Genomic DNA, 16,548 nt, shown 5'->3' with positions numbered 1-16,548 from the left:
TTGTGAGGTTTATGTTTTTATTGACATTTTACATAGCATCCCATCCTTTGTGGAGTTGGGCTTGCCCTTGGCAATGTGAAAATGTTAAACAGCACTTTATCTCATCATCATCTCAGAATGTTAAAGACAAGATATCTTTGAATAGATAAATGTGCAAACATTTTTATTTTACATAGGCTAACTATGTGTCACCATGTCACTATGTGTTTCCCCTTTGACAGAAACGGTTCAAAACTGGTTGTGATGTCACAAATTAAGTTTCCAAATTCAAATTTTAGACTCTATTTAAATTTTTACATCTTGTAGCATCGAGTATGAAGGGTTTTCTAGTACTGTTATTAACACAATTCTGAGGAAAATAACATGTATGTGTGGAGCTGTACCTAAGTCAAAAATTTAAATACACCTCATTACATTTTTAGTTTTTTTAAAACTCCAACATTGGTTCTCATGGCAGATTGGGAAACTGATACATTAAATTGGAAAGGTTAAAACTAGCAGTTAAAACCTCCATTACTGTATGCACATTCCAGTTTCCAGTAATCACTAGTAACACTGCAGTAATGCTAACTTAGGATTTTGTCTCCATATAACATTATAATCATACTTGCTAACCTCTAGCTCACAGATTTATGTACTGTGAGCTCAGACTAATGTGTAACAAAGTCACCATGTACAAACGTCTCAGTTATTAAAACATGACACATGTAATGTACTGCAGTTTTCCAGCAACATGACATCTTTCCTGCAGTATGTAAATTTGATTTAACAACTCGTTTCCTACTTTGATGTTAACACATATCAATTTAATCAAGCACTACACTGACTTTCTGCTTTGTGTCTAATATTATGTTGTATCATGATCACACACAAGTTTAATACTCACATGGTAGAGCTGGCAGTTCCCCAAGCCCTTTAAACTCGGGATCTGAAAGCAGAACATCGGTCTTGTAAGAGGCAAATAAATTTTTATAACATGATGTACTCCACGTACTGTATGTGATAAACACATGCATTTAAAATTGTGTACACATAAGGTGTTTAAAGATGTTTGTGTGGCAGATGTTCTGTGGACAATATCCCCAGATGTTTTGTGTCAAGGTGCCAGAGCTGTCATTGCAGAACAAGAAGGCTCACACAACATTTGCAGGTGGTCTTATTGTCGTGGATGATTGGTGTATAATATTTAAATACATTTGCATGTGTTCAGTAAATGCAGTACAGTTGGAAGAAATGTCGAAACATGCAGACGCGTGACAAACTAACCAATACAGGCAATAGCCTGGGTGACTCTGTTTAATCAGTGGGTCCATTTTACTCACATGGTTTTTCGCCACTTGTTCCCTAAAGACGTAAGAGTCACTGCTAATGAATGCAAAGTTTTTCTCAGTGATAACCTTTCTCCTAAATTTTTATCTAACATTTCTATCCTTACTGGAGTGATTACTCACAGGATGAAAACACACCCATTCATAGGGCACAAGGGTTCACTGTATGGTGTGATTGATGCAGATGATAATGATGTGAATCATTAGCCATGTCTCAACTGAACATCTAGGGGAGATTTTTTGGCCAGACTATCCGTTAGACCCTCGACCATCATCGTCAAAAAACCAAATGCAAGAGTGCTGTATCTGTTTAACAGAGTTCCAGAGAATAGGAGAATCATTGGGTGCACATGCTGACAAAAAGGAGCAGGGTAGAACTAAGAAGAGATTAGCAATGATGTGACCATGGACCATGAAATGTTGTTTAATTATGCATCTTGCACTGATCACAGACAAAAATAATTAATAGCAACACAAAGTGGCTACATACCTAGTAAATTGACAACCAAAGGGAGGGAGGAATACCATTGGCTGACAATAGCCAGGATTAGGACAGAAATGTTCCCACCTGACCACTTCAAATTCAGCTGATTTCATTTCTTTCTATTTTTTTGAACAATAAACTTTGTCTAGTTAATGAAGGCTTACAAAATCTTTATAGAATAAACACCTTGATAGTCCAAAATACAACAGTTTGGTGCTTTTTCAATTCAATTCAATTTTATTTATATAGCGCCAAATCACAACAAAAGTCACCTCAAGCGCTTCATAGATACAGAGAAAAACCCAACAATCATATGACCCCCTATGAGCAAGCACTTTGGCGACAGTGGGAAGGAAAAACTCCCTTTTAACAGGAAGAAACCTCCGGCAGAACCAGGCTCAGGGAGGGGCGGGGCCATCTGCTGCGACCGGTTGGGGTGAGAGAAGGAAGACAGGATAAAAGACATGCCGTGGAAGAGAGACAGAGGTTAATAACAGATATGATTCAATGCAGAGAGGTCTATTAACACATAGTGAGTGAGAAAGGTGACTGGAAAGGAAAAACTCAATGCATCATGGGAATCCCCCGGCAGCCTACGTCTATTGCAGCATAACTAAGGGAGGATTCAGGGTCACCTGGTCCAGCCCTAACTATATGCTTTAGCAAAAAGGAAAGTATTAAGCCTAATCTTAAAAGTAGAGATAGTGTCTGTCTCCTGAATCCAAACTGAAAGCTGGTTCCACAGAAGAGGGGCCTGAAAACTGAAGGCTCTCCCTCCCATTCTACTTTTAAACACTCTAGGAACAACAAGTAGTTCTGCAGAGCGAGAGCGAAGTGCTCTAATAGGGTGATATGGTACTACAAGGTTGTCAATGGAAAATTGTACTTAGTAGTCAGTATAATCTTTTAATGATATAAGTTTGCATATGGTAGAATACTGCATGTAATCACTTGTGTTTAGAAGTATATAGTTGGTGGCATATTGAAAGAATGTCTCATCCTAGGAGGTCTGTAACATTCCAGGGTGTTCTGGCGTTCACCCCCACATCCTAGGAGTATGGTCGTACCTTGTCTTATTGTTTTACGGTAGGATTAACGTAGCTACGTCAGTTTTAGTCTAAGTGCTTGTGGCGGAGGCGTGGCTCCGGGCGCAGCTGCCGGGGAGGAGTGGAGCAGAAGGCTCAACAGGGCGGCGCTGCGAGGCCGGTAAGAACAGCTGATGGTGTTTATGTACTAATGATGGTCTCCCTCCGCTGTGTTTATAGTGAGACGGGGAGGAGCGGCGAGAGATCAGGTGGGCTCGTGAGCTGTCAGGCTGTGCGACTGAGTCAGCTGTGTAAACAAACAAATAAATGTGGAATTTGGCAGTACATACCTGCGTGTGCGTGTGTTTGTGCCTGGTGTATTCCACAAGTGGTGCCGAAACCCAGGACAGTGCCGGTGGGGAAATGTCCGACCCACAGGCCGCGCCACCCGCCCAGCCCCTGCAATTCTTGGCGCAGATGCTGGCGGAGATGGCGGCGATGAGCCGGGATCAAGCGGCCGACCAGCGTGCCCACCTGGCCGCGCTGCGGGAGCAGACGGACCGACAGACACAAGTTCTGGAGCGGCTGGTCGGGGCCGCTGCCACGCCGAAGCCCTCGCCACTGTCGGTGACGGTGCCCCGGATGGGGGACGGGGACGACCCACAGATTTTTCTGGAGACCTTCCGTGCCACGGCGGAGGCGTGCCAATGGCCGCGGGAGGAGTGGGCTCCGCGGCTGCTCCCCCTGCTGTCTGGGGAGGCACAAACAGCGGCCCTGAGTCTGCCTCCGGCGTCCAGGAGCAGCTTCCCGGATGTGAGCCGGGCGGTGGTGGACAGGCTGGGGCTCACCGCCGAAGACCATCGCCGGGGGTTCCGGGCCTGTCGGCTGGCTACATCGGACCGACCATTCGCCTGGGCCCGACAGCTGCGCGACGCGGCGGTGCGCTGGCTGCAGCCGGGAACATCGGAGGGCGAGACGAAGCTGGTGGACAAGGTGGTGCTGGAGCAGTTCACGGAGGGATTGCCAGCGGAGACGGCGAGATGGGTCCGGTGCCACCGGCCCGCAAGCTTGGAGGTAGCGGTGACGCTGGCGGAGGACCACCTTGCCGCTGGAGCAGGGGAGTCCGGGGACGCCGGACGGAGGCCGAACAAACAGGCCCCAGTGCCGGCCCTGAGGCGCCGTGTGCCGGCACCAGGGCAGGCAGAGCAGCTGCCGGCGCTGAGCCCCACTAACCCTTTCGCGGCGATGGTGCCGTCCAGGGGAACCGAGCCGAGTGGAGCCGCCCCCGAGCCACGGAGGGCAGCACAAACGCCGGGGCCGGAGTGTTGGAAGTGCGGGCAGCCGGGACACCTGAGGAGGGATTGTCCGCTTATGGAAGTGGGGCAGGTGTTCCGCGTTGCTGGCGCCCCAGCACCCTCCCCCGGTCCAGGAGGGACATACAGTATTCCGGTAAGGACTCGAGGGGGTATACGCCAAGCGTTGGTGGACACGGGCTGCACACAGACCCTCGTGCACCAAGGCTTGGTTCGCCCCGGGGCATTATTGGAGGCCGAGTGGGTGGAGGTGAGGTGTGTTCATGGTGATGTGCACCGGTACCCCATAGTGCCGCTGCTGCTAAAATACAAGGGCCATACACATAGGGTAATGGCGGCGGTTAGCCCGCGCCTGTCGCACCCCCTGATTCTGGGTACCAATTGGCCGGAGTTTCATCAGCTACTGGGGCAGTACGCGGGGGTGCGATCACGACCGGAAGCGGGGTGTAGCGTGTGCGCGGCATTCAGCGGTGACGCGGGGTCGTCCGACACCGACTCCGGGGGGGAGGAGCCGGCGGGTCCCTCACGGGACGTCCCGCCGGCCCCGGAAGTGTCCCCCATGGGTGATTTCCCACTGGAGCAGTCTCGTGACGGCACCCTACGCTCAGCCTTTGACCAAGTGATGGCTATTGATGGTCACGTGGTGCGCCCTGAGGCCGCGCAGACCTACCCGCGTTTCATCTTATTAAATGACCGATTATATCGAGTGAGTCGTGACACTCAGACTGAGGAAACACACACCCAGTTGTTGGTGCCGCCGGGCCGCCGGGAAACGCTTTTCCAGGCGGCCCACTATAACCCCATGGCAGGGCATATGGGCTACGAGAAAACTCTGGAGCGAATAACGGCCCGATTTTATTGGCCTGGCATCCGAGCGGATGTGCGCCGCTGGTGCGCGTCCTGCCCGGACTGCCAACTTGTTAACCAGCCGGCCATACCGAGAGCGCCTCTGTGCCCTCTCCCCCTCGTTGAGGTCCCGTTTGAGCGCATCGGCATGGACCTCATCGGGCCGTTTCACCGGAGTGCACGCAGTTACCGCTTTGTGTTAGTCCTGGTGGATTACGCAACGCGGTACCCGGAAGCAGTTCCGCTGCGCACCATCTCGGCTAAGAGTGTGGCGCAGGCACTGTTTCAGGTCATCTCCCGAGTCGGAATCCCGAAAGAGATACTGACTGACCAGGGCACGTCGTTTATGTCTCGTACACTGCGGGAACTGTATGAATTACTGGGCATTAAATCTATTCGGACCAGCGTCTACCACCCTCAGACTGACGGGCTGGTGGAGCGGCTGAATAAGACCTTAAAGTCCATGATTCGGAAGTTCATTAACGAGGATGAACGCAATTGGGATCACTGGCTAGACCCTCTGTTATTCGCAGTGCGGGAGGTGCCCCAGGCCTCCACGGGATTTTCTCCCTTTGAACTGCTGTTCGGCAGGAGGCCACGTGGGGTGCTCGACCTGATTAAAGAAAGCTGGGAGGACGGTCCGAGCCCCGCCAAAAATGAGATACAGTACGTGTTGGACCTGAGAGCAAAACTCCACACTTTGGGGAGGTTGTCACGGGAGAATTTGCTCCAGGCTCAGCAGCGTCAGCAACGCCTGTATAACAGAGGGGCTAGACTCAGGCAATTTTCACCGGGAGATAGAGTGCTTGTGTTACTCCCTTCTTCCAGCTCGAAGTTGCTCGCCAAGTGGCAAGGTCCCTTTGTGGTCACACGGCGTGTCGGGGACGTGGACTATGAGGTCGCTCGGTCGGACAGGGGAGGAGCCACGCAGATTTATCACCTCAATCTCCTTAAAGCGTGGAGAGAGGTTGAAACCGCATCTCTGGTGAGCCTGGTGAAGGAGAGAGATGAGTTGGGGCCTGAGGTGCCAAATTCTATCATTCCCGCCTCCCTCCCTTGTGATGGCCATCTCACACAGGCCCAGAGAGCGGACGTTGTCGCGTTGCAACAGCGCTTTGCGGACGTGTTCTCCCCCCTGCCCGGCCGGACGTCCCTCATCGAGCACCATTTCGTGACGCAGCCCGGCGTGACGGTGCGTTCACGGCCCTACAGGCTCCCGGAGCATAAGCGAAAAATCGTGCAGAGGGAATTGGCGGAAATGCTGAGGATGGGAGTAATAGAAGAGTCGCACAGCGCCTGGTGTAGCCCCATCGTTCTGGTGGCGAAGAAGGATGGGTCTATACGGTTCTGTGTCGACTATCGCAGGGTGAACGAAGTGTCACGCTTTGATGCCTACCCCATGCCTCGGGTCGACGAGCTCCTGGACCGGTTAGGCACGGCCCGCTTTTTCACGACGCTGGACTTAACCAAGGGCTATTGGCAGATTCCCTTGTCTGCCGAGGCCAGGGAGAAAACGGCCTTCTCCACTCCGTACGGTTTGTACCAGTTCGTGACACTCCCGTTCGGCCTGTTCGGGGCCCCGGCCACTTTCCAGCGTCTCATGGACCGGGTACTGCGTCCGCACGCGGCGTATGCTGCCGCCTACTTGGATGACGTGATCATCCACAGCGACACCTGGGCGGAGCATGTGCCGTGGGTGGCCGCGGTCCTGGAGTCCCTGAGGGGGGCGGGGCTCACGGCCAATCCGAAGAAGTGCGCGGTTGGACGGAGGGAGGTGCAGTATCTGGGGTACCACCTGGGGGGCGGGCAGGTGCGTCCACAAGTGGGGAAGACGGCGGCTATCGCATCCTGCCCTCGCCCCAGGACGAAAAAGGAGGTGAGACGGTTCTTGGGGTTGGCGGGTTACTATCGTCGCTTCGTGCCGGGGTTTGCGCAGCTAACCAGCCCCCTGACCGATCTCACTCGAAAGGGTGCCCCGGATCTGGTCCAGTGGACGGGGCCGTGCCAGGCGGCGTTTGTGCGAGTGAAAAACGCTCTCTGTGGGGAGCCGCTGCTTCACACTCCTAACTTTTCCCTCCCGTTTGTTCTGCAGACTGACGCCTCGGACAGAGGGCTGGGAGCCGTTTTGTCTCAGCAGGTGAGGGGAGCTGACCGCCCTGTCCTGTACATCAGCCGGAAGCTAGCGGAGTGCGAGCGCCGGTACAGCACCGTGGAGAAGGAGTGCCTGGCCATCCGGTGGGCGGTCGGCTCCCTGCGCTATTACCTCCTGGGACGCTCATTCACCCTCTGTTCGGACCACGCCCCGCTGCAGTGGCTCCACCGCATGAAGGATGCCAACGCCCGGATCACCCGGTGGTATCTGGCATTGCAGCCCTTTAAGTTCAAGGTGATCCATAGGCCGGGGGCACAGATGGCGGTGGCCGATTTCCTCTCTCGCTCGCGAGGGGGGGAGTTGGCTCGGCCGGACGGCTCCCCGGCCTCGAACGGGCGGTGGGGGTGTGTGGCGGAGGCGTGGCTCCGGGCGCAGCTGCCGGGGAGGAGTGGAGCAGAAGGCTCAACAGGGCGGCGCTGCGAGGCCGGTAAGAACAGCTGATGGTGTTTATGTACTAATGATGGTCTCCCTCCGCTGTGTTTATAGTGAGACGGGGAGGAGCGGCGAGAGATCAGGTGGGCTCGTGAGCTGTCAGGCTTGTGCGACTGAGTCAGCTGTGTAAACAAACAAATAAATGTGGAATTTGGCAGTACATACCTGCGTGTGCGTGTGTTTGTGCCTGGTGTATTCCACAGTGCTTTTTTACATATAGATTAGGGCTGCTCAATTATGGCAAAAATTATAATCACGATTATTTTCACTGAAATTGAGATCTCGATTAAACTTAGTTACAGCGCTTTCAGAAAGACATCTACTGTGATAAAGTCTACTCTCCACCGCTGTGTAATCAATTATTGTAAATGTAAATGTTATCAGGAAATGATCAGACAGGAGAGAGTTTTCAAGAACCACTGTTAAATGTTCAGTTTCTATGCCATATGTTAAAACAAGATCTAGAGTGTGATTAAAGTGGTGGGTGGGTTCTTTTACATTTTGAGAGAAGCCAATTGAGTCTAATAACAGATTAAATGCTAGAGGCTGTCATTTTTAGCATCTACATGGATGTTAAAATCACCCACACTAATTATTTTATCTGAGCTGAGAACTAAATCAGATATAAAGTCTGAGAAATCAGACAGAAACTCTGTGTAAGGCCCAGGTGGACGATAGATGATAACAAGTAAGACTGGTTTCTGAGTTTTACAGCTGGGGTGGACAAGGCTAAGCATCAGGCTTTCAAATGAATTAAAAGTCTGTCTTGGTCTTTCGTTAATTAATAGGCTGGTGTAAAAAATTGCTGCCACACCGCCCCCTCGGCCTGTGCTTTGAGATTTCTGGTAGTTAGAATGTCTCGGGGGTGTTGATTCATTTAAACTAGCATAATCATCCTGCTGCAACCAGGTTTCTGTAAGGCAGAGTAAATCAATTTGTTGATCAATTATTAAGTCATGTACTAACAGAGACTTGGAGGAGAGAGACCTAATATTTAATAATTCACATTTCACTGTTTTACTCTTTGGTTCAGATGGGGATACTGTATTGTTCTTTCTTTGTAATTGTTTATGTTTAAGTTGCTTTTTAGTTTATCTAGATTTTTTCAGTGTTTCTGAGCTGTCATACCTTCATATAGGAAACAGTAAGATGAAATTTTCAAGGCTGAAAAACCGCCAAATCAATTTTACAATCAGTCTAAGTACTTTTAAGTCCCTTTCTATAACCCACTTTGAACATTAATCAACAAAACTGCACCAATTTAACACTCTGAGGTCTAAGTCATTATATGTGCTCAAACTGAACCAAATCCCTCAATCACAAATATCTGTAAAGGGGATCTAAAATAAAGCACTAAATGTGACACAGAACATTTTTAATTTTGTATAGTTTAACAGTAACTTTAACTTTAACGTAGCTTCATACCCTGGAGGACGGGGCTGTGGCTCCCCACACTCCCTAGCAGATCGTTACATGGAGAAACCTTTGGAATGCAAGCATGCTGATCCACACAGGTATGCACACAGGTGTACACATGGGTATTCACAGACGCGGACTACAGCTTTCTTGGCTGCTGCCTCAAAGCACATTGTACGCTGTCTATCTTGCGTGCTGCACAATATCGTTTATTATTTAGTATCTACTGATATCTACTGCTAGCTAGTTTATTGTGATGGTGCCGTTTTTTTTATTATGTTGCTCTTTGTTGTTTGCTTTCTCTTCTGTTTTTTTTCTCCATACAGGTGACCCAGGTGTTTTGTTTTTTTTTGTTTGTTTGTTAAATTCATAATTATAATAAAGGTCAATCAAATGGACCAATATGGCAAGGCCATGATGATCCACTTGGTAAAATAAATCCGCTTGGCATCTTTCTTGGCCTTAAGACAACAATTCTGATGGCTAAAGATCCAAACGGGACACAAAAAACCCCCCCAAAAAACCCCCCAGTAACTTTAACACGTAAATATCTGCAAAGCTTTTGAGTTATTTACGGTTAAATTAGTCCACAACATAGGCATGGTTATTTTGTCAGCTTCAATCTATTTTTATAGTGCAGAACTTATATGCACCATACTGTTAGGATTAAAAGCTGCTACATAGTTTGAATTCCATACTTTGGACACAAGTGGAGACGGAGACTTAGTGAGGCTGCAACGTGCTGGGGCGTCCGTTGGCTCCAGAGGGTTAACGTCTGTGAATCAGTGTGATGCCATATTAATTCTCAATCTACATTTCAATACAGGCTCATCTTGGCTATCCTCAATTCCTTCTGTGCCAAAATTATTTTCTACTAAAGTATTATTTTACGCTCAAAAATGTGTTAGTTACAAATGGGTTACTTAAATGTGTTTTAAAGCCCTAAGTGTCAGGATCCTGGATCTCCTGACCCAGAGTTTCTTGTGTCTCAGGGTTTTTGTATTATGATGTATGTTCTAAGTTCTCTTTGTTGCCCCAGTTTATTCTGTAGTCTAGTGTCTTGGTTTGGGTTTCTTGTATTCTGTTTAGTATTTAGTAGCTGCCCTCTGTGCCTCCTTTTTGTTGGTCTCTGTGTTTCTTAGTTGCTCTGTCTCCCCTAGTCAAGTCCGCGTCTGTGTTACATTTCCTGTTTCACTTTGAAGGTCTGTGCCCTATGTAAATGTATTGAGTTTTGCTTCCCTTGGGTCTCGTGTCAGATTTCTCACAGCTGTGTGTGTGTGTGTGTGTGTGTGTGTGTGTGTTGTTAGATTCTTCCCAGTTTAGGTTTTGTACAGTTTTCTGGTCAGCAATAAAAGCTGCCATTTTGAGTTCAGTTCTGTTTCCAGTGAGTTCATGTTTGGGTCCAATTCCTGCCTGCACACAGCTGGATCATGACACTGAGATTGTATTTTTTATTTCCTAGACTTAAGCCAACCCTTTGAGCCACTGATATTTAGGGGTCAGATTGATTGTTCATGGCTTGACCCACATATATTTTGTCAGGGCTTAAGGCTCTTCATTTTGTTTTGTTTTTTGACAAATAAAGGTCAACCTCTATTCTGTAATACACGAGATATGTGCACCAATTTTGTCAAGAAAAACAGATTAAACAAAATCTCTGAGCTTCAGTCGTTGGATAAAGTAAGCGCAAAATAACACAGACTAAAAATGACAACGTTAAAGATATACTGCAAAATAAAATAAAAACACGGCTGGCCTAAACTTACGTAATCTATGTGCCAGTTCATTTCCTCTGCCCTTATTTAAACCCACCATCCCCCCTCTACAAAAAGAAACCCTGATGCTCCTCATCAAAAACAGAGAAACACATTTAGCACGAGGAAGGGAGCAGACAGATATTTTGTTCTAAACCTTTGTGCTGATGAATCTACTCGCTAGGTGGATTATAAATTCTGACGTACCAGCTTAGTTGTTGAGGTCAGATTAGACTCCAGCAAAAATAAAACAAACGGCTTATTTTCCAAGCATAAATTCTCACTTTTTCCATTATTTTTCCATAACCTTTGGTCAGGGGTTGTGATGTAGGAAGACCAGGTGATGGACACAACTCAGCCTCAAATACACAAGGACTCTCATTAATTCTCTCATGTTTCTAACCTATTTCCTCTCCAAGCTCAGCCAGATTAATCATGTTCATTCCTGTGTGTTTGGGTGTGTTTGTGCGTTTGTGATGCAACAATACCTTACCAGGGGTTTTACGCCTAATGTAAGATGGAAAAAAGGGGAATACAAAGCCTGTTTTATGAAAATTACTTGTATATTCATCTCATTCAGCGAAAATGAGTGAAAACGTTTGCAGAAATATTTATGTGCATATATCTACAGGAATGGCAGAATTATTAGGCAAATGAGTATTTTGTCCACATCATCCTCTTCATGCATGTTGTCTTACTCCAAGCTGTATAGGCTCGAAAGCCTACTACCAATTAAGCATATTAGGTGATGTGCATCTCTGTAATGAGAAGGGGTGTGGTCTAATGACGTCAACACCCTATATCAGGTGTGCATAATTATTAGGCAACGTCCTTTCCTTTGGCAAAATGGGTCAAAAGAAGGACTTGACAGGCTCAGAAAAGTCAAAAATAGGGAGATATCTTGCAGAGGGATGCAGCAGTCTCAAACTTGCAAAGCTTCTGAAGCGTGATCATCGAACAATCAAGCGTTTCATTCAAGATAGCCAACAGGGTCGCCAGAAGTGTGTGGAAAAACCAAGGCGCCAAATAACTGCCCATGAACTGAGAAAAGTCAAGCGTGCAGCTGCCAAGATGCCACTTGCCACCAGTTTGGCCATATTTCAGAGCTGCAACATCACTGGAGTGCCCAAAAGCACAAGGTGTGCAATACTCAGAGACATGGCCAAGGTAAGAAAGGCTGAAAGACGACCACCACTGAACAAGACACACAAGCTGAAACGTCAAGACTGGGCCAAGAAATATCTCAAGACTGATTTTCCTAAGGTTTTATGGACTGATGAAATGAGAGTGAGTCTTGATGGGCCAGATGGATGGGCCCGTGGCTGGATTGGTAAAGGGCAGAGAGCTCCAGTCCGACTCAGACGCCAGCAAGGTGGAGGTGGAGTACTGGTTTGGGCTGGTATCATCAAAGATGAGCTTGTGGGGCTTATTCGGGTTGAGGATGGAGTCAAGCTCAACTCCCAATCCTACTGCCAGTTTCTGGAAGACACCTTCTTCAAGCAGTGGTACAGGAAGAAGTCTGCATCCTTCAAGAAAAACATGATTGTCATGCAGGACAATGCTCCATCACACGCGTCCAAGTACTCCACAGCGTGGCTGGCAAGAAAGGGAATAAAAGAAGAAAAACTAATGACATGGCCACCTTGTTCACCTGATCTGAACCCCATTGAGAACCTGTGGTCCATCATCAAATGTGAGATTTACAAGGAGGGAAAACAGTACACCTCTCTGAACAGTGTCTGGGAGGCTGTGGTTGCTGCTGCACGCAATGTTGATGGTGAACAGATCAAAACACTGACAGAATCCATGGATGGCAGGCTTTTGAGTGTCCTTGCAAAGAAAGGTGGCTATATTGGTCGCTGATTTGTTTTTGTTTTTTTGTTTTTGAATGTCAGAAACGTATATTTGTGAATGTGGAGATGTTATATTGGTGTCACTGGTAAAAATAAATAATTGAAATGGGTATATATTTGTTTTTTGTTAAGTTGCCTAATAATTATGCACAGTAATAGTCACCTGCACACACAGATATCCCCCTAAAATAGCTAAAACTAAAAACAAACTAAAAACTACTTCCAAAAACATTCAGCTTTGATATTAATGAGTTTTTTGGGTTCATTGAGAACATGGTTGTTGTTCAATAATAAAATTATTCCTCAAAAATACAACTTGCCTAATAATTCTGCACTCCCTGTATATGTGACTGTGTATATTTAGTTAGTTAAACTGTGGCACTGCTTTGTTACACAAACACATCACAGATCATAGACTGTATATTAAGATGGACACAGCCACTCTGACATCATCAATTAGTTTACAAAGACTATTGTGAAACATCAGCATTGTGCAGCATTTTTGGCCATCTCTGCTTTAGCTTTTGTTTCTTTCTTTCTTTGCTTGTTTTTGTACCACAACTGACCAGATTAAGTCATGAAGGTGAAGTGCTAAGTTATTAGCTAAAGCTTAGTTAGCAAAGCATCCACAGACTGAGTGCAAAAAACACAGAGCGACAGAGCTAATCAGCCATTAATAACATACAAATTAATTGCTATATAGTACAATATAAACATGGAAATGTACTGCATGGGCTTTTGCACTGTCCACTTCCTGCTGTGACAAAACAAATTTCCCACATGTGGGACTAATAAAGGTTATCTTATCTTATCTTATCTTATCTTTAGTGAAGCTAACTAGTGTCCATCAATAATTTTATTAACCAAAAACTTGTGCATTATCAATAAATACTTGACCAAAAACCACCTTGTGGCCATAATATGCTTAAATAGAAATGACTCTAGAGTCAGTCTAGAGTGTGCACTCTTGTTAAATATTCTTTGCAAGCTTGGGTGCATAAGGATGAATTTATTCTCTCCTGCCAACCCCGACGGGTGGAATTAGATGGGAGATTAACATTTGGTATTAAGGACTCATTACATTTGATGTAAACACACAGAAAACAGCTTCTCCTGATCTGCTAATAATGCAAAACATCTTCTTAAAGGGACAATATATGTTAGGAGGCTGTTTGGAAAAAAAGTGCTTCAGTGTACAAAATATATATCCAAATCACCCTAATTAGCTGTAAAAACTGAAAGGGCATGTATATTATCTGAAAAATGCGGAATAGCTAATATTGCTAATGACATGCACATTTGGCAAACAAATTGTGGCAAACAATTTTGGAAAAAACAAAGAAAGAAGAAGAAGAAGCAGAAGAAGAGAGTCGAAAAGTGGAACATTCCTTTGTGGAATAAAAAGAATTATGTACTGAGACGCAATCAAATTAAAAAAGAAAAAGGAAAGATGGATAGATGACAAACAGACAAAGAGATGCAGATTAGGCTTTGCCCCGTCAGTGTAGGTGGCCTATAAAATCTGTAGTTAATAAAGCATCTGTCTCGGACTCCCTTAAGCTGCTGCTGCGGCTCAGCGCTGACAAGCTGTATTCCCCTGAAGACAAGCTTTCATTAACTGTCCTGTGGGAATGACTGCGGGAACAAGCCCTTCTGCGTGCGTGTGTGCACGAGTGCATACGCGTGCGTTTCCCTCCTCGTCTCTTGTTAGCTGCAGCTGGTGTGCCTGCACTGCAAATGGAAATGTGAGCACATTCCCAGCTGCATTCTGCCAGACTACTATTAAAATTGCAACACAATGCAACTTTTTTGACATCGTGCTGTCAATTAGCACGAGGGTGTGGTGTATATTTTTTCGCATCCTTTAATGCAATCTGGGGATATAAAAAAAAGCTTCTGATGAGTTGAACTTGCAATTTAAGTGCACTGAAAAATACAAGCATTGATTTATTTTAACTGCACTCTCAATGACCAGGCAAACAAAAAGGTGGGGGTCAGAAGGGGTAAAAGAGGTGGCTTACTATGCTTTGGGTAGACAACAATGCCAAAGTCACAGCAGTGAAGACTGAGAGCGTGCCAAGGAAAGGAGACACAGGCTTAGAGCTGTGGTGATATTCTGAACAGCCAGCAGCCGCGACAGATGGAGCTACAGCCAGTATGATGTAAGAACAGCAAGATGGCAGAACTCAGGACAAAGTCTGAAAGACACGTTCTCCACTATTTTGTCATGCTCTCCAAAGAGGGTGAGTTCTGTTATAGGTTATTTAGTGAGTCTCCTTATTCACCGTTCGATCAGCTGCATAGAAACTCGCTTCACTTCACTCATCAGTTTCTTATGCTTTTATAAGAAACACACAGAACTACAGGCAAAGGTCAACACTTAGTTTGGATAAAACCAGCCTATTAAAGTGGCTCCAGAGCTAAAAACAGCATGTCTTTTGTCCAGTCTCCCTCATCTCACCCCCAACCAATTGCAGCAGATGGCTCTCTGATAGTGGTGGGCGGATCGATCCAAATATCGATAGTATCGATCCCAAGTCGGTATCGGATCGATACTAGCCTGGTTAGATCGATTCTTTACTTTGAGTTCTGCTTGTTTGCTATGCTGTGCTTTTGGCAAAAACGAAACAGCCAGGTCGCTGGACTCGCCGCTCCTGTGGCAGCGGAGAGCAGGCACACTTTGCCCCCCTCTCTTATGTTTCGGTGTTGCGCTGACACGTCACGTGACTTAGACACTTTGAGGGCTATTAAGTTGTTTACATATTAATTATATTTATACCAATTGTTTTTATTGTTGAGAATTTTAATTGTAATTTTTGTATTATAGTTTACCAACAGTATTTGTTTTAATTTGTTTACTGGTTTGCGTGCACTTAAGATTAACAACAACAAAAAAAAGATCACCACCACGGCAGACCCGATGGCATTTTCATTTATTTATTCTTACAATAATCACACGGTTGCTGTAACAGTACATTCAACGGCTGCAGCTCTCCCGCTGGCAGCCGTACACATCACCACCACCAAACCTGCAGCGGCATCGCAGAACACGCCCTGCCACATACCCCCATCGCCCGCTTCACCCCACCCCGCGAGCAGGCGAGGGAATCGGCTGGACCATCGGTGCCCCATGCCCCAAGTGTCCACTCTGGCAGTCGCCCGCGCTTCCAGCGGAAGCCTGGGAGCTGGCCTGATGGCCACCCATATGGCAAGCAGCGGCAGCGCAGCAGGAGTGGAAGTGAGCCGGGGCTCAGAGGCAGCTGGGCAGACTGGGCAGATGGAGGTGCGCCAGGTGCTTGGGGGTCCTGCCTGTTTTAGAGAGGAGCGATGCTTCAAAGGATAGTTGCAGATTTCTGTCAGAATCTGCAGATTATACAGTACAAATAAAATGTTCACGTTGTCTTCCCAACAGTTTCACTAACATCTACACTGGATGGCCAGGAAGCGTTCACGATGTCTTCTCCGGCACTGATAATTGGCGTCTGTCTTGTGTCAGTGACGTAAAAGATGGATTTAATGCGACATGACCGTTCAAACAGCAGTCGCTTTCTAAAACATCAGATATGTATCGGATTCAGTACCACATACGAAAGTGACCCAGATCGGATTTGAAAATATCGGATTTGTGCCGTTCACACTGTCATACCATGATCGGATATGGGTCGCATAGGGTAAAAAAAAATCGGATTTGATGCGCTTTCGCCTGCAGTGTGAACATAGCCTAAGAGCCATCTTAGGCTATGTTCACACTGCTCCGCGCGGACAGAACGGCAGACCGACCCATCACTAGGTAGTACATCCTAGCGGGAGGGGCTACGAGCTCACATGGCTTGTAGCTGTGCCAGAGAGCAAGCTTGGGTGAGCTAGTCGGGAATATCTTCTTCTGCAGTGGCCTTAAAAAAAGACTATTGTTCGTTCTCCTGCCAGGTAAAAATCTGTTTCGTA

The 16,548-nt window shown here is 46.8% G+C and overlaps 2 protein-coding genes across 2 annotated transcripts in view; one reads left to right on the top strand and one right to left on the bottom strand.

The window, feature by feature from the left end:
- The window catches only part of LOC308413035 (neuropilin and tolloid-like protein 1), a gene marked incomplete at its 5' end in the record, with an annotated part of 44,002 nt that overhangs the window by 11,032 nt on the left and 16,422 nt on the right, over positions 1-16,548 (bottom strand). The window contains one exon of the mRNA XM_080907820.1: positions 887-928. Within this exon, the coding sequence (XP_080763946.1) occupies positions 887-928 (42 nt within the window). The remainder of the gene's footprint in view (positions 1-886; positions 929-16,548) is intronic.
- Positions 2,628-15,921, top strand: LOC308413008 (uncharacterized protein; the record flags this gene model as incomplete). Its single annotated transcript, XM_080907790.1, has 3 exons — positions 2,628-7,575; positions 7,635-7,671; positions 15,576-15,921. Exons 1-3 carry the CDS (start codon positions 3,165-3,167, stop codon positions 15,919-15,921), a joined length of 4,794 nt encoding a protein of 1,597 aa, XP_080763916.1. The 5' UTR covers positions 2,628-3,164.

The sequence above is a fragment of the Rhamphochromis sp. 'chilingali' genome, assembly GCF_963969265.1.
Source record: "Rhamphochromis sp. 'chilingali' genome assembly, chromosome: 16".
NCBI lineage: Eukaryota > Metazoa > Chordata > Actinopteri > Cichliformes > Cichlidae > Rhamphochromis > Rhamphochromis sp. 'chilingali'.
This window is presented reverse-complemented; position numbering and strand designations above follow the sequence as displayed.